At 45.1% G+C, this 22,992-nt stretch overlaps 1 protein-coding gene across 2 annotated transcripts in view; it reads left to right on the top strand.

Annotated features, from left to right (window-relative positions):
- Window positions 1–21,693, top strand: part of mfsd2ab (MFSD2 lysolipid transporter A, lysophospholipid b) — a 63,876-nt gene extending 42,183 nt beyond the window's left edge. For both annotated transcript variants that reach the window (XM_080211111.1, XM_080211110.1), the window contains exons 8-14: window positions 4,235–4,356; window positions 7,326–7,409; window positions 11,392–11,475; window positions 13,940–14,052; window positions 15,775–15,918; window positions 18,080–18,256; window positions 21,319–21,693. In XM_080211111.1, the coding sequence (XP_080067237.1) occupies window positions 4,235–4,356; window positions 7,326–7,409; window positions 11,392–11,475; window positions 13,940–14,052; window positions 15,775–15,918; window positions 18,080–18,256; window positions 21,319–21,373 (779 nt within the window). In that variant the 3' untranslated portion in view covers window positions 21,374–21,693. The remainder of the gene's footprint in view (window positions 1–4,234; window positions 4,357–7,325; window positions 7,410–11,391; window positions 11,476–13,939; window positions 14,053–15,774; window positions 15,919–18,079; window positions 18,257–21,318) is intronic.
- The last annotated feature ends 1,299 nt before the right edge of the window (window positions 21,694–22,992 follow it).

The raw sequence follows: 22,992 nt of genomic DNA, 5'->3' as shown, positions 1-22,992 counted from the left end.
GCCATGATCGAATGGCGGGGCAGGCTCGAAGGGCTAGATGGCCTACTCCTGCTCCTATTTCTTATGTTCTTATGTAAAGGTGTTGTGACAGTGTCAGCTGAGCATATCATTGCCTCGAGGTGCTTCACAGTGGCAGACGGTGATGATTTAGTGGAATCGGCTTTTCAGTACAGGGTGCACAGCAGCAAAATGGAGCGCTTCAGCTCGCGAATTTGAGTCAAAACAGGAGTGCAGCTGAATGGGAAGTGGCAACGAAATGGAGAACGTCCGACTGGAGGAGGTCATTGGGAGGGGACACAGTTAGGCTTCAGTGGGATTTATAAAGCAGGATTTTGAATTCCATGCATTGTGTCCAGGGAACTGGATCAGCCTGTTCTCAATGACTGTCTTTTGTTCTGCACCTGGCTGCTATTGGCAGTGTTCAACTATGTTTACTTAAAGAATTAAAATATTCGATAGGTGTAAAGTGATGGTAATAAATGAAGGACAAGATACAAATATATCAGATTATTCTAGTGTGGACCATTTTACTGTTCAGCTTTACCTTGTGCTGGAATGATCTCCAAGTTCAACAACATTAGACTGTGACCTCCCTTTTTCCTATATCCCAGACATTTTTTGTCTCAATGCAAAAACCTTCCCCTCACACATGCACATAGCCATTTGTCTCTTGTGGTTAAATTTGCTATTTAAATCCAGTACATTTCCCCGCCCCCCCCTTTTAGTTCCATTGAAGAGTCAAGTGGACAGGAGCAGGTTACTCAGTTTCTCTCTCCCTACAGATCATTCGGATTTTTCTTCTGCTGTATGGGCGGCACAGTGGTTAGCAGTGCTGCCTCACAGCACAAGAGACCCGGGTTCAGTTCCAGCCTCGGGTCATTGTCTGTGTGGAGTTTGCACATTCTCCCCGTGTCTGCGTGGTTTTCCTCTGGGTGCCGCGGTTTCCTCCCGCAGTCCAAAGGTGTGCAGGTTAGGCTGATTGGCCAGGCTAAATTTCACCCTTAGTGTCAGGGGGATTAGCAGGGTAAATACACGGGGCTACAGGAACAGGACCTGGGTGGGATTATTATCAGAGCAGGCGCAATGTACTGTCAGGATTCTGGGACTCTGAGATGTTGCCAGGTTTCCCCAGCAGCCTCTGTTGTTGTCACAGATGTAATCCCTTCAGAATGTAACTGCCTTCAGCTGCACACCGGAGTACTCAGTAATCCAATCACACATACTACCTTGCGACTACCTCATACAGTACCAGACTGACACGGCCGAGAGGCCATTTGGCCCATCATGCCTGTGCCAGCTCTTCTGCTGGGTTCCCCACAGACACACAGATCTTACCCCTTCGGCGCTGAGTATCAGCCGTGACAATCTGCATCAGAGTGCGACATTTTGCAAGATTGAGGATGAGTACTTGGAGAAAAAAAAAAGAAGCTCTCATTTGCTTGCAGTCACGAACCTTTCAGTTTCTTCATTCAAGACCAGGGTGAGACGGACTATTTGAATTCTTTGGAAAAGTACACACAGTTTTGTAACCTCCCACAACAAACACAAACTGTTCACCACCTGAAACCTGAGCTGCACTGCGTCAAGGAGGCCTAAAATATTTCCCCCTCGCCTGGCTCTTTATAGATTCTTGCAGTGTTTAATTGGTTGGCAGACACCAACTTTCAAGAGAAATTATAAAGTCAATACTTGTTTAAAAAGTAACAACTTCCTGGAACAAAAGACTAAATAAATAGGCAACGACCTAGACTCGCTAAGTAATGAGATAGACTTATTTAAAAAGAAAGAGATTGAGAAAAGACAAGTAGGCCGAAGGGGACTGGTGCAGCCTTGTGTCTCATCCATTCATCTTTAGCACAGTCACGCCCCCTGAGGTCAATTCACTTCAGTTCTTGCTTTGTCCGGATTAGGGGAAGTGGGCTTTCCTCGTCTGGGGCCAGGTTTCCAAGTCAGCAAGGAGTACATTATGGGCCCTGTCTGTCTGTCTGCCTTTTAAATTTGCTCACAGTTTCCCCCATAGCTGGTTTCCTCCTACTTTCTTTCACTGCTGTTTGCATCCAGAATCAAGTGTGAACACAAAGTGGGGCGGTGCAGTGGCACAGTACCACACAGCGCCAGCGACCCGGGTTCAATTCCGGCCTCGGGTCACTGCCTATGCGAGGTTTGCACATTCTCCCCATATCTGCGTGGATTTCCTCCGAGTGCTCCGGTTTCCTCCCACAGGATTAGGTTGATTGGCCGTGATAAATTACCCCTTGGTGTCAGGGGGATAAGGGGGGTAAATGTGTGGGGTTGCAGGAATAAGGCCTGGGTGGGATTGTAGTCGGTGCAGACTCAATGGGCTGAATGGCCACCTTCTGCACTTTAGGGATTCTATGATAACGATCCGAGGTGTTGGTAATGAAAGGTTTCACTCCAAGGCCCATATAGTGATCTGGGGGTTTGCCCCCGGTCGCTAGGGCAATGAATGAATTCCAATCCGTAATGCATTTGATTCAAAAAGAGCAATTATTATAATCTCCTCCAAAATTGCTTTGCTTTTATTATACAAACCAAATCAAGTGTCTGAGTAATTATTCAATCTAATGAATCTTTTTTACCAGGATGCTGCCTGGTTTGGAGGGAAGGTCTTATGAGGAAAGGTGGAGGGAGCTGGGGCTTTTCTCTTTGGAGCGGAGGAGGATGAGAGGCGACTTAATAGAGGTTTATGAGATGATGAGGGGGATAGATAGGGTGGACGTGCAGAGATTTTTTCCTCGGGTGGATGTAGCTGTCGGGGGCCTAACTATAAGGTTCATGGTGGGAGATATAGGAGGGATGTCCAAGGTAGATCCTTCACTCAGAGAGTGGTTGGGGTGTGGAATGCACTGCCTGCTGTGATAGTGGATTCGGACACTTTAGGAGCACACCAGAATTATAGGGAGGGGATAGCTTGATCTTGGGATTGGACAAAGCTCTGTACAACATTGAGGGCCAAAGGGCCTGTACTGTGCTGTAATGTTCTATGTTTTGTCCACCCTCCACTAAGTATAGCTTATAGATACTTCCCTCTTATGTACAAGATACTACTATTTCAATCTAAAATGTTACTGCACTTCATGGCTGATCTTTTCTGGGCTGCAGCCAGTGGAAGTACACCCACTCCCCTGCTATTTAAACTTAAAAGGCCCATGATTTTAAAAAAAAAAGCAGGTGCGTGTAAAATGCTGTCATCTTCATGAGCAGGTGTTTGACAAACTTTGCTTGGGGCCACGAGGTGTGGCAGCCAGGAACCGAAACACAACCAGGCACGATCTTTGCAATACGACACTGCTTGCAGGCGGTTTGAAGCATTTCCACATCATGTTCGTTATTGCGAGTTGACTGGTAAACGGGTTTGAAAGCGGTTGCTGCTCCTAAACCACAACAGTCCTACTTAATCACGCTGTCACCCTGACATGGGGCAGGGTGTTGATTCTGCCAACAGTGGGGAAAAGATACAAAAAGATTATTTCCTGGTGCTAACAGTCATTCCCGCGGTCAAGAACAGTACTGAGCAGTGGAACTTAGCTTACAGAACTCCTTTCAACATGGCCATCTTCACTGGAAAGCTCCAAAATGCTCTCTCTGTATAGCTCTAATTCTGTTCTGTGCCTTCAATAAAATGCTGCTGGTACTGTAGCACTGGAGAAATGACTTTCTGGATGTAGTATTGCCCAGGGAAGGGCAATATTCCAGTGCAAGTGTGAGTGAGTTGTATTTGGATAGAAATTATGGTCAAAGCTCTTCATGTGTCTAATATATGAGATAAAATAGAATCCTCCTGTGCAGAAGGAGACCCTTTGGCCCATCAAGCCTGCGCCAACCACAATTCCACCCAGACTCTAATCCCATGTATTTGTCTTAGCTAGTCCCTCTGACACTAAGGGGCAATTTAGCCCAGCCAGTCAACCTAACCAGCACATCTTCAGACTGTGGGAGGAATTCAGAACACCCCAGAGGAAACCCACACAGACCCAGGGAGAATGTGCAAACTCCAGACAGATAGTCACCGGAAGCTGGAATTGAACCCGGGTCCCTGGTGTTATGAGGCAGCAGTGCTAACCACTCTGCCACCGTGCCACTCACGTACTTTGTGAGTTTAACACCTTTAAAATAGCACAGGAAAAGAAATTATGTATCATTACTCTAAGAATTTCACTATACAACTGGTTTTAACATCTTTTTAGTAACGTACTGTGATTTTTGTTTCCAGAACCGTGCACGAGGAAGGCACAGAAATCCTACTCCTTTTGGAAAGGATTGAAACTTGTAATGAGTCACGGGCCTTACGTAAAGCTGATCATTGGCTTCCTGTTTACATCCTTGGCTTTTATGGTAAGATGTAATATTACTGAACAAAGTGTCCAAAAAAAAAATCTCAAATTGTTCTTGCTGAATTTACTCATTAAACAGTCTCAAACTTGGCCATAGAGGTTTACAGAATGGAAACAGGCCCTTTGGCCCAACTTGGCTGGAGGGTTTTTGGTGCAGTATTTGTGATAGAGAAGTGTAGGGTGAGCGCTCACTCAACTGTCCGTCCGACAGGATGCTGATCAGGTGAAGGGTCTGCTTCCATCTGCTTCACTGACCAAGGAATGGGATGGAGAGTGTACAACTTTTATATCAAAAAGGCAGATCTCGGGACTATCCAGGTTTTAGCCGGGAGGGGGATATCCAGGCGTTTGGTAGGGTAGAGGCTGTGGAGGAGTTGAGAGAGCCAGTGAAGAGATAGGAATGAGTGTCCTCAGTGTGTCTGTCCAAGAGGCAGCCTGTAGATATGACCAAGGATGAGTCCGCGGAGGATTTAGATCATAGATCGTAGAACCCTACAGTGCAGAAACAGGCCCTTCGGCCCATCGAGTCGGCACCGACTACAATCCCTACCCCCATATCCCTACACATTTACCCGCTAATCCCTCTAACCTACACATCTCAGGACAGTAAGGGGCAATTTTAGCATGGCCAATCAACCTAACCCGCACATCTTTGGACTGTGGGAGGAAACCGGAGTACCCGGAGGAAACCCACGCAGACACGAGGAGAATGTGCAAACTCCACACAGACGGTGACCTTCCGAGTAGACTTCTGTGTAGAAAGACGAGCTGCTTCTTTTCTTACTTGTTCTTTGGATGTGGGTATCGCTGGCCAGGCCGGCATTTACTGCCCATCCATAATTACCCCTGAGAAGGTGATGGTGAGTTGCTTTCTTGAACAGTCCACATGAGCTAGATTCTCTGGCCTCGCACACCCTGCCCCCACTACCAGCGCTCAGTCAAATCTCCGTTCACAATGGTGGGACCAAAGAATCGCAGCAAAGGCAAGACTTCGGGCAAAGTCGGAGAATCCCGGCCGTGGTGTAGCTACACCCATAGTGCTGTTAGGGAGGGAATTGTAAGTGATGCTGTGTATGGTAGGTTGGTAGATGAGGCCAGTCTGACTGAGCTGGATGTTGGAGGACAACTGTGAAACAGAGACAAGATAGGAGCAAAGGAACTGGATGAGGCCGTTCAGCCCCTCGGGCCTGCTCTGCTATTCCATCAGATCATGGCTGATCTACAAGCTAACTCCATGGGAAGCATTTGCCCTTTTTTTGCAGCTGGCACAGTTGGTTCTTCTGCCACATTGACAGCACTCTGCCAGGCTGGCGGGACGGGGCTGGAAAATGCTGGGAATCCTGAGATAGAGGGTGCCCCGATCTCCGAGTTAAGGAACAAAATACAGCTCTCCAATGAGAGCCCCCCCAAGAACTGCCCCCCTTTTGCACTGCCTCGGGGGCTGTATGTGCCTGTGTGCCCCCACCAGGACCCTCCACTGCCTAGTTCCCATTTATAACAACCTGTTATAAATGCCAGTGTGGGGAGATATATGGCAGGAAGCCCGTTAACAACATTCTAATTTATATAAATGAGGTGCCTTGACCTTTCTAGGTGAGGACCTCATTCTGTTACTGGGGATGGGGGTGGGGGAGATCTGAAAAGAAGTTCTCGCCAGCCAAGTTCTTTCGTGACTCTCGCGGGATTTTGCAGCCATGCCACCGGTTGTACCCACGATGAACGCAGGCGTAAAATCCCGACTCTCGTGTGTCTGGTCAAAGAGGATTAGCAGGGAGAAAGCACCATGGTCACACTCCTAGCGAATGTTATTTGTTTCAGTGCCGTGGGAGAGGTGGAATATTAGCAATTCAAACAGGAACAGCCTGGATCTGGGCAATGGTGACATGCTCAAGGAGCGAAGAGGGAAGTTGGAAATGGGACAAAATTTTAACCACTTCCTTATTTGTGAGAATATTGCACACACATGTTAATCATTCACCGCAAATAATCCTGCAGACGTCTCTATGCTAATGTTCCTGTGCTAGTGAAATTTTGTAGGTACATCAAGGGCAGCAGTACATGTTAAATCATAGAATTCCTACAAATAAGAAAGTGGCCATTCGGCCCATCGAGTCTGCACCAACTCTCCCAAAGAGCATCTTACCCAAGCCCGCTCCCTTCACCCTATCGCCATTACCATACGTATTTACCATGGCTAATCTATCTATTCTTGGACACTAAGAGGCAATTTAGCATGGCCAATCCACCTAACCCGCACATCTTTGGACTGTGGGAGGAAGCGGGAGTACCCGGAGAAAACCCACGCAGACACAGGGAGAATGTACAGACTTCCCATAGACAGTGACCCAACACCGGAATTGAGCCCTGGTCCCTGTGAGGCAGCAATGCTAACCACTGTGTCACCATATCATAACCGCTCAAGCTATAAAGAATTACCGACTGACAGCAAACTAACATTGCATGAGTTACAGGTAAATCTGTAAAGAGTTTACTGCAGTGGGAATTTGTTTAAAATTTGCCTATCAAATTAGTTCCCAGCTTTAAAACAAAGAAGTGGGGAGAGAAAGGCAAGTTGGATGGCTTTAAATTTACACATTATTGACAAGTGCATTCAGCTATATGGCTGACTCTCCCATGCATGAGTTTCCTCCGGGTGCTCCAGTTTCCTCCCACAGCCCAAAGATGTGCAGGTTAGGTTGATTGGCCATGCTAAGAAATTGCTCTTTAGTGTTCAGGGATGCGTAGGTTAGAGAGATTAGTGGATATAATATGTAGGGATATGGGGGTAGGGCCTGGGTGGGATTGTGTTCGGTGCAGACTCAAAGGGCCTCTTTCTGCACCGTAGGGGTTTCTATGATCTATGAATAACTGTCCTGCATGAGAGTCATAGGGTCATATATTTGTTTTTTTCTGTATTATATATTCTTGTATTTCAAATGATTCTAAAATTCAAATGAACTCTGCTTTCAGCTGCTGGAAGGGAATTATGCTCTGTACTGCTCCTACACACTGGGTTTTCCCAATGACTTCCAGAATATACTCCTGGTTATCATGGTAAGAATGTAAGCTACATTAGATCTGCGCAGCAGAATTGGGGACCCTTGCAAGTTTGGTCCTGCCTCCTCAGTGAGATCCTCCCCACCGTTTCTCATACTTGTTTTTTATTGAGAAATAAGAATTGAAAAAGCGAGGTGGCAAGCGAAACAAATCCGGGGGAAATGGGAATTGGGAGAACCACACCTTCAGTTCTAAGGGACCTGAACAGAGGAATTAGGAGCGGAAGTAGGCACATTCAGCCCTTCGAACCTTCTCCGCCAGTCACTCAGATCATGGCTGATCTCTGCCCGGTCTCAAATCCACATTCCCACCAGTTCCCCGTATCCATCTTTCCCTTTTTTTATTCGAAATATATCTTTTGCCTTCTTGAAACCAGTGATTCAGACTCCACTGCGCTATGGGGCAGCAAGTTCCAAAAATTCACCACCCTCTGCGAGAAATAGTTCTCCCTCATCTCAGCTTTAAACCTACCGCCTCTCATCCCATCCTTCTTGTTCGAGATTGCCCCATAAGAGGAAACATTTACTTTATCAATCCCTTTTAGAATTTTATATACCTCGATCGGATCCCCTCTCCAGCAAGTACAGGCCCAAACTGTTTAATCTCTCCTCGTACATCAACCCCTTTCACCCCCGGAATCAACCTGTGAAGATCATAGGGAAACTGACAGAGATAAAGGATTCCGGAAAGTTGTGGGGAAAGAAAAAATGAGAGAAAGAAACTTTAGCGATGGGAATAGGAGGAAGAGGGCGTATTGGTTTATTTCGAGAAAAATAAAGGAAAACAGTCAAAGCCCAAACCACAGAAATGTGATTAAAATAAAGAAATATCAAGTAGCTCAGACCATAACTAAAAGGAGAAAAGATTGATCGTGTTTTGGGTACAATCCCTCTTTGAGAATTTAGTTACATTTGATAATTATAAAGGCTGTTCTTGGCAGTGAACAAAGAACTCGCTAACAGGTGCGTGTGGACACTGTCCCAGAGTGTAGGAGAGGCTCCGAAAGGGAACAGTACTGAGGTTTTTCATGTATTTTGACAAGAAAGAGAAAACTGCTCCTTGCGCATTGCTTCAGCCACTAAGTTACCAAAAAAAGTTGGTGCAGCAACTCCGGGATCAGAGAGCCGTTCCCTCTTGAGGGAAATCGAGCTCCGGTTTCCCTCTTCACTGTAAGTGTTTGCTGAGGCAGTGAGTGTTCTGTACGAGGGTGAAAAGTGCCTTTTGTTTTGTGAGGCACGTGTTGTCATTAGAAACATTGGAACTGCGTAAGAGGCAATGTGGGCATCGTTGACAGAAGCAGGATACGGGTCATGCCTGACAGAAGCAGCACGCCCATATGGAAAGAGGCAGAGAGTGGCACCTGTGAGAGAGAATCATAGAATCCCAACAGTGCAGAAGGAGGCCATTTGGCCCATTGAGTCTGGACTGACTCTCCAACAGCACCCCCACCCAGTCTCTATCCTTGTAATCCCACACATTTACCCTGCTAATCCTCCTAACCTGAACATTTTGGGACACTAAGGGGCAATTTAGCATGGCAAATCCACCTAACCTGCAGTTCTTTTGACTGGTTTTTTTTTAGTTTATTTATTAGTGTCACAAGTACTTTTACCTTAACACTGTAATGAAGTTACTGTGAAAATCCTCTAGCCACCACACTCTGGCACCTGTTCAGGTTCACTGAGGGGGAATTTAGCATGGCCAGTGCACCCGACCAGCACGTTTTTGGGACTGTGGAAGGAAACTGGAGGAAACCCACACAGACAGGAGGAGAACGTGCAAACTCAACATAGACAGTGACCCAAGGCCGGAATTGAACCCGGCTCCTTGGCGCTGTGAGGCAGCAATGCTTTACCATCATGCTGCCCAGAAATGAGGAGGCTTCACACAGTATGTGGGTCTTGAGTGGATTCACTAGAAACACCATCCAGGAGAATAGAGCCTGCTTTGCCAACCCTTCACTACTGATATAAATTGCTTCCTATTTCGTCACGGTATTTCTATAGCCTGATAGAGAGTATAACGTTCCACAAATGGTGGATATAAAGTTGAACACAGGAGTGCAGCTTTATCCAGTGTTTGGGGAAAAGGCAACTGCCGGCAAAACAGAAACATTATTTGTCACAGCGGAGAAGGTGCACAGATCTGGAGAGCACTGGTTCATTAGCCTTTTTATCTCAAACTCCCTACATTTCTAGAATTTCAAAAGCCGTCTCAGTAACTTTAGATTATAATGAACAACTTTGCATGGCAAATGGCCTTCTTTTCAATTGTAACTGGAAGCATTTGTACTGGGAAGATCGCAAAATGTGAATAGAGTGTGGGTGTCCTTTGGTTGAACAGTGATGTCTTTGTCCTGCTGTTTCCCAGGCGTTGTGATGCGGACAAGCGCATGTGTATTCTTTTATACAAACTTCACTGAGTGGTAGACGCTTCCTTCAGCAAAAATAAAGGTTTCCAAAGTGGCTGGTGGAATTTGAAATAGAATGAAAGGTCCCCAGCGATCACTCAGACTCAGGGTAAGGGAGAGTGAGACGGATGCCGCTTGCTGCTACAGTGCATGAACACTTGTGCATTAGCTCCTTGGAGCAGAGTCGGAGACCTTTCCAATTCAGGCCCCCTTCTGATCTTCACTCTTGTTTCTCACCAGTCAGAGTTTTATCACAGGCACGTCACTCACAGGGTTTTCAGAAAGAAAAGCATTTTCCCGAGAGCCTCCTTGCCAGGAAAAGGACATTTGGTTAAATTTGCATTTGTAACTTTCAGCATTCGTGTGTGTGGTTATTAGGTGTTCTGGGGATTGGAACAATTGTGCCTGCCTTTGAGTTAGTTGCTGCTAAAAGCACTGCACTGTTACTGAAGGCAGGATGCTGACAGTGCTCTATTCTGGGAGGTGTGATATAGACTGCAGTCCTGAGAAGAAAGTGGAAGTTATATTGAACTAATTCTATTGAGGTTGAACCTTTCCAATGATCATCAACGTTCAGACAGTGCAAACTGGGGTTTTTTTAAAGCTATATTAGTGGGCAATTGGATTTTATACATGAATTTATACCAATTTCTGAGAAATAAAATCTATTCATGTTCCTGGGATTAATTAAATAATCTAGTTCTGGATGTCCTTAAGCACATACACATGCCCCCACCTACACATATGCACAAACACAAATACATATGTACGCACATATGCAAACACAAATGCACGTGTCTCTGCATGCACATCTCCGTGCACCATCACACGTGCGCAGCTGTGCGCACAGATGCCCACGTACACACAAATGTCTGCACACACAAGCGAACGCATGCTGAAATGCATGCGCATACAAATGTCCATGCCCCTACATGTGCACAAATGGACACGCATACAAATGCCCATGCCCCCATGTGTGCACAAGTGCACGCGCGCACACAAGTAGCCTGGCAATGGCACTGTATGTTGTGCTACACATGACAAACTCTGTTAGGAATCACTATGTGTTTAAGATGTGCCAGGCTGATGGTTAAGATTTTTCATTGGTGATAAACAATAGGAATCATTGCCATGGAATGTATCCAATAACCTCGCAGGAGAGTGACTTTCTACGAACCAGAATTGAAATTTTACATCATTTAAAACTTGTTGCTTTCCATTGGTTTGTAGTTTTAACAAAAGTGGAAATATTTCAGTGCGCAGTATATTATCCATTTGGAGAAAGTCGCTTCAGTTTTGTAGTTGGCAATTAGCACAGCACTGCCAACACATTAGATCCTGACCTCACTCTACATTGTTGCACACCACTACTTTTATGAACGAAAAGATATTTTCCAATGAACGTGGCTTTACCCCATACGGATCTCTCAAAAATTTCAGAATTATTTTATAATTGAATGTGTGGTAAGCTGTAATAAAGACAAAACTCTCTTATAGTGGAGTTATCTGTGTGGAACATGACATACCCAATCCAGGCGCATAATGGGAAATATCTCCACTCTTTTTCAGCTTTCAGCAACATTGACCATCCCGTTTTGGCAATGGTTTTTAACCAGATTCGGCAAGAAATCGGCTGTGTATGTTGGCATTTCGGTAAGTTTAGCTACGCTGCTTACAAAGTGAACAGGCCAGTGACATACTGGGCTGCATTTTACTGTACCCTGGTGGTAGTTTGTGGGGGAAGAAACCATAAAATGCCATGGATACTGTGCCTATCATCTACGCCACATTCACAATGACACCGGTGGCAGGAGAGGCGTCAGGTAGCCTGCCTGTCTTTGGGCCAATTGAGAGGCCAGCAAATTCACCTGCACCTTCCAAGCTGGAAGTAGCTGAGGGACCCCGGTTCGATTCCAGCCTCGGGTCACTCTCTATGTGGAGTTTGTATATCCTCCCCATGTCTGTGTGGGTTTCCTCTGGGTGCTCCGGTGTCCTCCCACAGTCACAAGGCGTGCAGGTTAGGTCGATTGGCCCTGCTTAATTGCCTCTTGGTGTCGGGGGTTAGCAAGGTAAATGCATGGGGTTTGTGGGTTTAGGGCCTGGGTGGGATTGTTGTCAGTGCAGGCTCGGTGAGCCGAATGGTTTCCTCCTGCTCTGTAGGAATTCGATGATTTCTAGATAATTGAGGAGCGAAGCGTGGCATCGCATGAGAATTGAGTCTATAGTCAGGCACAGGATTTGTTTCCTGCACCGAGATTCACGCCATCTTTTTAAAATCGTCAGCCATAAATCAGACAGTGTAACAGGCTTTCTCGCCAGCTGCTTTACATTGTTCCCTTGCCACCACTCTTAGGGAATTTGTGTAATAATTTCCCACATCCTGCATTAAGCGAGGGCAATTGAAAATTCAGCTTGAGGTTCACCCCTGTGCTTATTTCAGCCCTGTCCGGAAAGGAAACCAATTTTAAGTGTTAAACAAAATGACGTGGTGGGTCAGAAATCTGTTCCAGAATTCTCAGGGTGTAAGGTGACACACTAGACTAGCTGTGCCCTCAAACTTGAGACCAAGGCCCAGCTCGTACAGATTTACTTGGGGTCAGTTATCCTCAGTGGGCTGAGCATATCAAATCCAACAACAGTTTGGGTTTTAATTTTCCTTGGAATTTTAGCAGACTGTTTCAGGAAACTTCATGGATTCAGGGAGGATTTTATTTGGAAACCATTCCGCTGTTCTCCTGTTTTCTATGTTGAATAGATGAGGCAACAGGTGTAGAACAGGAGAAGTTGAGTTGATGAGCGGGATTTTCCCACTGCACGCGCCCCCCCCCACGAGATTGGAAATTTCTACCCAAGGTCGATGTACCTTTAAATGATCCATCAAATTGTCCGGCCCAGCCCGCGACAATCCCTGCGACGGGCAGGGAACTGGAATATTTATCCCCATATCTGTGGCTCAGGGGTTTAGCAATGCTGCCTCACAGCGCCAGGGACCCAAGTTCGATTCCCGGCTCGGGGTCACTGTCTGTGTAACTTCAAACAAATCCATCATTCTGGACTTAAGGTCAGACTATAATCATCCAAAAATATCAGCACAGCAGATAGTGTATAACCTGTAACCTACAAAGATAAGAAGCTCATTGCCAAAAATACACTAGAGTTGTACTCTGGACTGGCATTGATTTGAATCATGCAGCAGTGTCATCACCTCTGTCTACGTGGAAACACCAATTGTGTTTTGGAATGCACTGATTTCCACATATCCAAATTTGACTTGGGTGCATTGCTTGTCTTGACAGCTTGGTCTTGCCACAGTGACTGGAGTCGGTCTAGCTATCCCCTCATTGTTGGCATCAACTTAATGGGGGTAGCAACAACAGTCAGTTGCGGTTGACTGAACTCTGAACTGAACTTTGTTTGACCATCTGGCCAATCCCACTAATCGGAATCGATTGTGTTTGCACTCGGGGCAAGTTTCCAGTCAGTGGAATTCTGGAAAGTATCAACTCCAGAGAGTGTTGCTCTGACATTTCTCTTGACCCGGCGGAGGGTTGGTCAGTTTACTGGGCACGTTGTGCGAGGTGGAGAATGGACCCTATTCGTTTCATAGAATCATTGAATCCCGACAGTGCAGAAGGGGGCCACTCAGCCCATCGAGCCCACACCAACAACAATCCCACCCAGGTTCTATCCCCGTAACCCCACATATTTACCCTGCTAAATCCCTCTGACAGTAAGGGGCAATGTAGCATGGCCATTCTACCCAACCTGCACATCTTTGGAGTGTGGGCAGGAACCAGAGCATCCGGAGGAAACCAAGGCAGACACAGGGAGAACGTGCAAACTCCTAACTCTAACTATAGATGGTGGCCTGAGTTCCTAGATACTTGACGATGTCGCAGATGGAAAATTGAGGCTTGTGAGTGAAGAGGTGCAAAACCACATCCAGCGCATCTGTGTTTTTGTCAAAAATACAAAGAAGTTATAGAATTCTAGAGCAGCTATTTTTAGATTAATGCTGTTCCATGCAATCTCAGTGCAATATTTTACAGAGCCATTTGCGTAGAGCCTCGGAGCCTCCATGTTTTAATGTGTGTGTTTTCTATCGTCCTCTTCACAGTCAGCTGTCCCATTCCTTATCCTGAATGTTCTGGTACGGAGCAATCTAGTCGTGGCATACATCGTGTCCTTTGCCTCTGGCATGAGCGTTGCTGCTGCATTCCTGTTGCCATGGTAAGTGGCACTTTTGCAGCAACTTACAATTGCACTCACTGCCTTTGCAGTCCTACTCAAGGAAGAATATTGAGGAAGCCCAACTAACTGAGGAACTCTCTTTCATAGAATCATAGACTTGCAACAGTGCAGAAAAGGCCATTCAGCCCATCGACTCTACACCGACTCTCTGACAGTTTATCTTACCCAGGGTCCTCTCCCCTGCCCTGTCCCTATAGCCCCACACATGGCCAATCCACCTAACCTGCACATCTTTGGAGTATGGGAGGAAACTATAGCACCCGGGGGGAAACCCACGCAGACACAGGGAGAATGGTGAGCGGGGAGGGCAGCGCAAGTGGTTAGCACTGCTGCCTCACAGCGCCAGGGACCTTGGTTCGATTCCCAGTTTGGGATACTGTCTATGCGGAATCTGCACATTCTACTCGTATCTGCGTGGGTTTCCTCCCACAATCCAAAAGATGTGCTGGTTAGGTGAATTGGCCATGCTAAATTCTCCCTCAGTCCGAACAGGCACTGGAGTGTGGCAACTAGGGGATTTTCACAGTAACTTCACTGCAGTGTGAATGTAAGCCTACTTATGACACTAATAAATTTTTAAAAATTCCACACAGGCAGTGACCCGAGGCCGGAATTGAACCTGGGTCCCTGGCACTGAGAGGCAACAGTGCTAACCACTGTGCCACCATGTCACCCCCACTGTTCCAGCTGTGTCCAGTTATAGATGAGCCAACACTCATCACCAAGGTCACTGCTACATGATGAAGTTGCTGATACATTGACATGGAACATGTTGCATCTTCACAAACAATGCACTGTCACCTACAGCTTCCAACATCTCTGTGCCAATAATTTAGCAGAGGGAGAGAGAGCACAGAGTGACGAGGACCCAGCACAGAATGATGGAATCATACAGGGCAGGAGAGGCCCTTCGGCCCATCGAGTCTGCACTGACACGCGAGACAGCAGTGCAACAGAAAGGGCTAATTAGAGATCCATCTCCGTCATCTCCAGGGGGCTTCTCACGACCTCCGACTGAAATATCGGGGGATTGGCCAAAGCTGTGGAGAAACAGTGCAAATGGCCTTTTATACAATTTCCCTAAAGTTCTCAGTGTTTAAGTTACAGAGAATTTTCCACTTCTCCCCCAACCAGCACCCCCACCTCCACTTCAATCTTGTGAGCTGGTGTATTGCATGGTTAAATATGCTGGCTTCATTCAGTGGCATTGATTCCTTGTTCTGACCATGTACCCGGTCATCGATCACATATCGTTTCAATATTGAAGCCTTACTTCAATACTCAGTGACAATCGATTACAATTCTTGCACGTAGAATAGAAAAAGTGATGTGGGAACAGCAATTGATGGGGATAATTATTATTTAAATCTCCACAAATGGAAGTCTTTACTCTTTCTATTATTGCTAAATGACTGGCACATGGCAAGCAATGAATGGAGTGGCCTGAACACTTGTGAAATGTAGCAGTTTCCGTAGGTTTCATAGCCCAGTAAGAGAATGACCATTGCACTATTTGAGTTAATAATAATTATTATACGTAATTAATCGTGAGTGAGGAATAAAAATAAGTCCTGGTGTAATTTTTCAGGGTGATATTACCTTTTACGAACTTTGCTTAAAATTTGCAATTAAAACTTTTGTCCTGTCGAAGTGTTCTTGTTTTTCAACACTCAGCAGACTTCCCGTTTCCTCTCTTTAAAGGTCAATGTTACCTGATGTTATTGACGACTTCAAGCTGAAGAACCCGGAGTCAGTGGGACATGAAGCCATTTTTTACTCCTTTTATGTCTTCTTCACCAAGTTTGCATCCGGAGTGTCCCTCGGAATCTCCACATTGAGCCTCGAGTCAGTAACTTTTTGATTTGCCTTGGCAATTAAGCACCGATGGGGGAGAGTGAAAGGGAAAGGGGGGAAACTAGGAATGGGCAATAAAAACAACTGGATCTGAGAAAGGGAACTAGATAATAATGGGCAGTATGGTGGCACAGTGGTTAGCACTGCTGCCTCACAGTGCTAAGGATGCAGGTTCAATTCCAGCCTTGGGTCACTGTCTGTGTGGAATTTGCACATTCTCCTTGTGTCTGTGTGGGTTTCCTCCAGGTGCTTCAGTTTCCTCCCACGGTCCAAAGATGTACGGGTTAGGTTGACTGACCATGCTAAATTGACCCTAGTGTCAGGGGATTAGCAGGGTAAATGTGTGGAGTGATGGGAATAAGGTCGGGGTGAGATTGTGGGTGGTACAGACTTGATGGGCCAAATGGCCTCCTGTATTGTAGGGATTCTATGATTTCAGGAGGCTGGTCTTGTAAACTAACGGCCAAGTTAGCAGCAGAAATGGACTTGGATCTTAACTCTCAGTTCCGCTTGTATTCTATTTCGCTTAATTAATTGCAAGTAATATATTTTAAATGTGAATTATATTAATCTTTAGACTGCCCAATGATTTCACATCTGCCCCACCTCAAATGATCTTTTTATGTCTCCTTCCATGATATCATTGTGTTTTTGAGATAAAATAATGGTGATGAACTTGTCTTATCCCATATCGATTAAACTTGCTGATAATTATTGGTAATTATTAGTAAATAACACATTATATGGAGCCTGGTGATTTTCTTTTGCCTAATGAGTACTTTCTCATTACCGACGTTACCTAAGAGTGGCACAAGGGTTAGCACTGCTGCCTCTCAGCGCGAGGGACCTGGGTTCAATTCCAGCCTTGGGTGACTTTCTGTGTTGAGTCTGCACGTTCTCCCCGTCTCTGCGTGGATTTCCTCCGGTTTCCTCCTACACTCTAAAGATGTGCAGGTTAGGTGGATCGGCCATGCTAAATTGCCCCTTAGTATCCCAAGGTGTGTAGGTCGGGTGGACTGGCCATGCTAAATGTACAGGGTTACAGGGAAGGAGGAGGGGTGGACCTGGGCAAGATGCTCTTGGGAGAATCATTGTGGACTCGATGGGCTGAAAGGCCTCTCCTTGCACTATAGGAATTTTATGGTTCTATTCTATAGTTCTCACGCACCACCTTTAACTTTAATTTATTGATCTCCATATCCACAATGCAGGGAACTGACTTCAACTATTTGTTAAAAATTCCTGCATGGGATGTGACTGGCACTGGCTGGGCCAGGATTGGTTGCCTGTCCCTAATTGCCCTTGGATTGAGTGGCTTCCTAGTCCATTTCAGAGGGCATTAAGAGTCACGATGGTGTGGTCATGAGTCATGTGTAGGCCAGACCAGGTAAGGATGGCAGATTTCCTTCATGTTGGTGAGCCAGATGGGTCTTTACTACAGTCAGATAGCTTCATGGTCATCATTAGACTTCTAATGCAAGGTTTTTATTGAATTCAATTTCACCACCTGCCCAGGTAGGATACAAAAGTGCATCCCCAGAATATTAGGCTGGGTGTCTGGACACACCCATTAAACCCGCAGTTGAAAAGGTTGCAGTTTCTCAAAATTAGTTTTTGTATTTTTACAGCAAAAACCTGCCTGCCCCTATTATAGAATCATAGAATCCTACAGTGCAGAAGGAGGCCATTCAGCCCATCGAGTCTGCACCAACCACAACTCCACCCAGGCCCTATTCCCATAACCCCATATATTTACCCTAGCTAGTCCCCCTGACAACAAAGGACCAATTTTAGCATGGCCAATCCACCTAACCCGCACATCTTTGGAAGGTGGAGGGAAACTGGAGCACCCGGTGGAAACCCACAGGGAGAATGTGCAAACTCCACACGGACAATGACCCAAGCTGGGAATCGAACCCAGGTCCCTGACGCTAGGAGGCAGCAGTGCTAACCAATGTGCCACCATGCTGCCTCATAGGTGAAATGGTAAGTTCTTGTCAGCAAATCTAGGCAAATCTTGAATGCATGACAAATGTCTTTTTACAATGATTGAGATTTCTTGCTAAACTGTGGCACGGTGAGCAAAGACCTGCCTGGTTACTGGACCAGTTACCAAAACCGTCTTTTCATTTTCTTTCTCTCCCTCCTACAGTTTTGCGGGTTATCAGACACGGGGATGTGCCCAACCTGATGCAGTGCATTTAACCTTGAAGATATTGGTTGCTCCAGCCCCCATTTTCCTAATTATACTTGGACTGATTATTTTTAAATTATACCCAATTGACGAAGAGATTAGAATGAAGAACAAGAAAGCACTCGAAGATTTACGGTGAGTTTACGGAGACACTTCAAGTACAAGTTTGCTTTTGTCTTTCTCTCCTGGCTACCACCTTCTGTGAAGCCTGGACCGAGGACAGAAGAGAATCCCTTGCACAATTGCACATTCACAGAAATTGGGAAGCTGCTGTTCAGGTTGTCCTGGTTTTTCAGAAGCTCAACGGTAGCTTTACCTCGCTGAGAGACTGGACATTCAAACACACAATGACAAAAAGTAGCAGTACTTAAACACTAAACTTCCAGTAACCAACCAACCAGAAAAATCAGAGCTTATCTATTCAGGAGTAAGTAAATTTTTAACAGTATACCTCTTATTTACCTCCAAGTAACCTCTCTGACACCGAAAAGTAAGTCTTATAATGGTACGTTCTCATTCCAACAAATTTTAATTCTTGTTGGAGACTTTTTAAATACAAAAAGTGTTTCTCTCTTATTCAATCCATCCTTTTTACTGTCTTTATTTCACTTTCTGCCCGTGTTTTGGCATATCTACTTGTTTTAGACCCTGTGTGCCTCAGTAAGGATTCCTTAGTTTATTGCAGATGGTTTCTCCATGGCATTGCCTCGACCAATCAATACTCTCATCTCATACAGTATAGATTTGTTGAGTTCCTTTGCACTGTATTCTTCCGAATGTCCTGATGAGTGCAAGACAAAAAACTTTGACAAGAATGTTAAATAATTTGCCCCTTACGTCCCATGGCGTGTAGGCTAGATGGATTGGCCATTGTTTAGGGCAAGATGGTGGGTCTGGGTAAGATACTCTGTCAGAGTGTCTGCACAGACTCAATGGGCCGAATTGCCTCCTTCTGCACTATAGGGATTCTACGGTTAAGGGGGCACAACCTATTCACACAAGGTCCCAAATCTCTTGGAGAAGACGCCATGTTCATTGGACTGTAGTAACTACAAGTTACGATATAATGTCAAGTGTAAGTGCAATGAACACTGAATGAGGTTCATCACCGCTGACTGTAAAATCCAGGCCAACTATTTCTCATGTAAAAATGCTGGTCCAGCCACATTCCATGTAAGGATCTCTTAAAAATAGATGCAGTGTGTACACTAGGGGAATGCATTAATTTAAAATTTTAAGAAGTTGGAATAAAAGAATTAATAATGTTCCAACTTCAGCACGTTAAAAAGAGGGGGCATTTTTGCCTGAAAATTCTGTCACAAATTAGTGCATTTCAGAAGAATAAGTAATAAAATCTTATAAATAGATCTGCCCAGTGGCACAAGAAAGAACATGTCCTACCCCAAAGGGCTAACACAAGGCTTAATGCACACCAGATCATTTGTAGTGACAGATATGCTTCATATTAACTTTCATACTGGAGTGGTGAATTGAAAGCAAAGAAAACACAGAAAGGACACAGGTTTAAGGTGTTGGGGAGCAAGTACAGAGGAGATGTTATGGGTAAGTTTTTCACTCAGAGGGTGGTGAGTGAGTGGAATCAGCTGCCGTCGGTAGTGGTAGAGGCGAACTCACTGGGGTCTTTCAAAAGACTTCTGGATGAGTATATGGGATTTAATGGGATTGGGAGTTACAGATGGTTGTATGGATGTGATCGGTGCAACTTGTGGGCCGAAGGGCCTGTTTGTGCTGTAGTGTTCTATGTTCTATGTTCAAAAACACGGGTTGTTTTGATATCACAGAGCCACATGAGTTTTGTTGTAATTTTAGTACTAAACACCACTGTAAAAAAAAGTATTTTTAAGTGTCAGAGAGGTTCTTTGGTGGCGATTAAGACTAAATTTTTAAAAATATACTTCCTCCTGAATAGGTAAGCCACATGACTTTTGCCGTGGCCTAGTTAACCCAAGTCACCTGGGCTAACTTAAAAGAGGTGGTTTACACTGGCGCCGTAGAAAATAAATATAGCAAATGAACACTGCTTCCAATAGCCTGACGTGACCGCTGACTTTACCAGTCATTGGGCAGGAATTACACCTTTTGGGAACTGGGCATGTTTGCTCATGCGTGGTTTGGCTGTACCAACCAATGTAGAATCCAACACGCAATCTAAATAGGGCAGATGGGAAGGGAGAATCCCAGAGGGCCTGGGTATGGCAACCAGAGGACCTGGATATTGCAGCTTCTTGATGATTGAGCCTCTCGGTTGTAATTCGGTAAAGGAGACACAAAGTTCAACTTCTTCATCAAGAGGGCTAGAATACAAGAGCAAGGATGTACTTCTGAGGCTCTACAAGGCTCTGGTCATACCCCATTTGGAGTATTGTGGGCAGTTTTAGGCCCTATATCTAAGGAAGATTGTGCTGGCCTTGGAAAGGGTCTAGAGGAGGTTCACAAGAATGATCCTTGAAATGAAGAGCTTGTCGTATGAGGAACGGTTGAGGACTCTGGGTCTGTACGTGTTGGAGTTTAGAAGGATGAGGGGGGGATCTTATTGAAACTTACAGGATACTGCGAGGCCTGGATAGAGTGGACGTGGACAGGATGTTTCCACTGGTAGGAAAAACTAGAACCAGAGGGCACAACCTCAGGCTAAAAGGACGATTCTTTAAAACAGAGATGAGGAGGAATTTCTTCAGCCAGAGAGTGGTGAACCTGTGGAACTCTTTGCCACAGAAGGTTGTGGAGGCCAGGTCATTGTGTGTCTTTAACACAGAGATAGATAGGTTCTTGATTAATAAGGGGATCAGGGGTAATGGGGAAAAGGCAGGAGAAGAGGGATGAGAAAAATATCAGCCATGATTGAATGGCGGAGCAGACTCGATGGGCCGAGTGGCCTAATTCTACTCCTATGTCTTATGGTTTAACAAACTACCTTTGATCAACTCCACATACAATTCTCCACCAATACCCAGTGCCACCTGTAGCCCTTTTATATATCAATGACTTCTATTGAATAATTGACATCAAATTAGGACTTAATTGGATGGTCTGTTAACCCATTCCTAACACTTCAAATGGCCAAGTAACGTACCAAGCGTAAGGTTGGTCTGCATTCAGGGGCTCTCCTGCGAATGCAGTTTCCTGATCTGAGTGAATACCTTTCATCCTTATCCTTTTCATTTGCTTCTTTGCAGAGACAACAGTCAAGACACAGAAACAGACTCAAATGAACTCTGCAGCATTGTATAACAAATGGCCACACGTTTACGCACTTAAAAGATGTGAGCTGGAGATTTGTGTACAGTGTACATTATTTTAAAATGTGAAAGCAACGCATTATCCAAGCAAGACTAATGTGGGTTCAAGCTAACTTCTTACTTTTGTAGAACACGTTTACATTTTACTCCTACTGAACAAGGATTTTGTACAGTGTACATTCTGTATGTACTAATTTAGAAAACAAGAAAGCTGTACAGATAGCTTCGTAAAATGTACATTTATATGGAAATCTTAATGTACTGTATATATTTGAATTAAAATATTAGTTATCAATAAACCCTTAAATTGGAGGCAGGCGTTCAATTATTCTTGACACCACTCATTGTAACACTGCAGCTTCTGGAGGTGTTTTGATTTGATTTATTATTAAAAGCATAGAATGAGAGTAAAAGATAGAGGGCATGCTGGTCAGAAGTTGACACGCTCGAGATACAGTGAAAAATATTGTTTCTAGTGCGCTGTAGAGACAAACCATACCATTCATAAACTATGTGGGGAAAAGGATTTGATTAATTATTGTGACATATATTGGGTTACAGTGAAAAATATTGATTCTTGCGTGCTATATAGCCAAAACAAACCATTTTTAGAGTAATAGGGGAGAAGGAAAGGATAGGATGCAGAATATAGTGTTGCAGTTACCGATGGGAGATAGAGAAAGATCAGCTTAATATGTGACGGAACCATTCAAAATTCTGATGGCAGCAGGGAAGGAGTGTTCTTGAGTCAGTTGGTACATGTTCTCAGACTTTTGTATCTTTTTTCCGATCTAAGAAGTGGAAGAGAGAATGTCCGGGGTGCATGGGATCTTTGATTATGCTGGCTGCTTTTCCATGGCATGGGGAAGTGTAGACAGAGTCAATGGATGGGAAGTGTGATGGATTGGACTATGTTCACAGCCCTCAGCAAACGGGAGAGTCATAGAATCCCTACAGTGCAGAAGGAGATCATTTGGCCCATCGGGTTTGCACCGACCACAGTCTCACCCAGGCCCTATTCCCGTAACTCCACACATTTACCCTACTAACCCCCTCACACTAGGGTCAATTTAACATGACCAGTCAACCCAACCCGCACATCTTTGGACTGTGGGAGGAAACTGGAGCACCCTGAGGAAACCCACGCAGACACGGGGAGAATGTGCAAACTCCATACAGGCAATGACCCGAGGTCGGAATTGAACCGGGTCCCTGGTGCAGTGAGGCAGCACTGCTAACTGTGCCATCGTGCCGTCCATAAGAGCGTTTGATGGAGGTTTTGTTTAGAGTGTTAAATGTCACTGACAGATCCATGTGAAGAGTTTTGAAAGCCAATAAGGAATACGGTCAAGCGATGCCAGTGTTTGCTAGGTACAAGAAAGTGGAGTTGACGCAGGAAATCAACCCCGTGTCAATTAAATGGCAGAGGAAGCTCAAGGGGCCTTCTATCCTATTCCTACTCCAATTTCCTACTACCAGAGTAATGAAATTCTTCTGGCATATTTGTGGAAAATGGAGTGAAATTGTACAGTTTTCACAGTAACAGCCAGTGAGATTTCATCCTCTTCAATCATGGATTTTAATAAGAATGGTTTGTCTCTCTTTAAGAAG

This window comes from Carcharhinus amblyrhynchos, chromosome 24 (genome assembly GCF_965287045.1).
Source record: "Carcharhinus amblyrhynchos chromosome 24, sCarAmb.v2.hapA, whole genome shotgun sequence".
NCBI classification, from domain to species: Eukaryota; Metazoa; Chordata; class Chondrichthyes; order Carcharhiniformes; family Carcharhinidae; genus Carcharhinus; species Carcharhinus amblyrhynchos.
The sequence above is the reverse complement of the archived record's forward strand: the minus strand, read 5'-3'. Positions and strand labels throughout refer to the sequence as shown.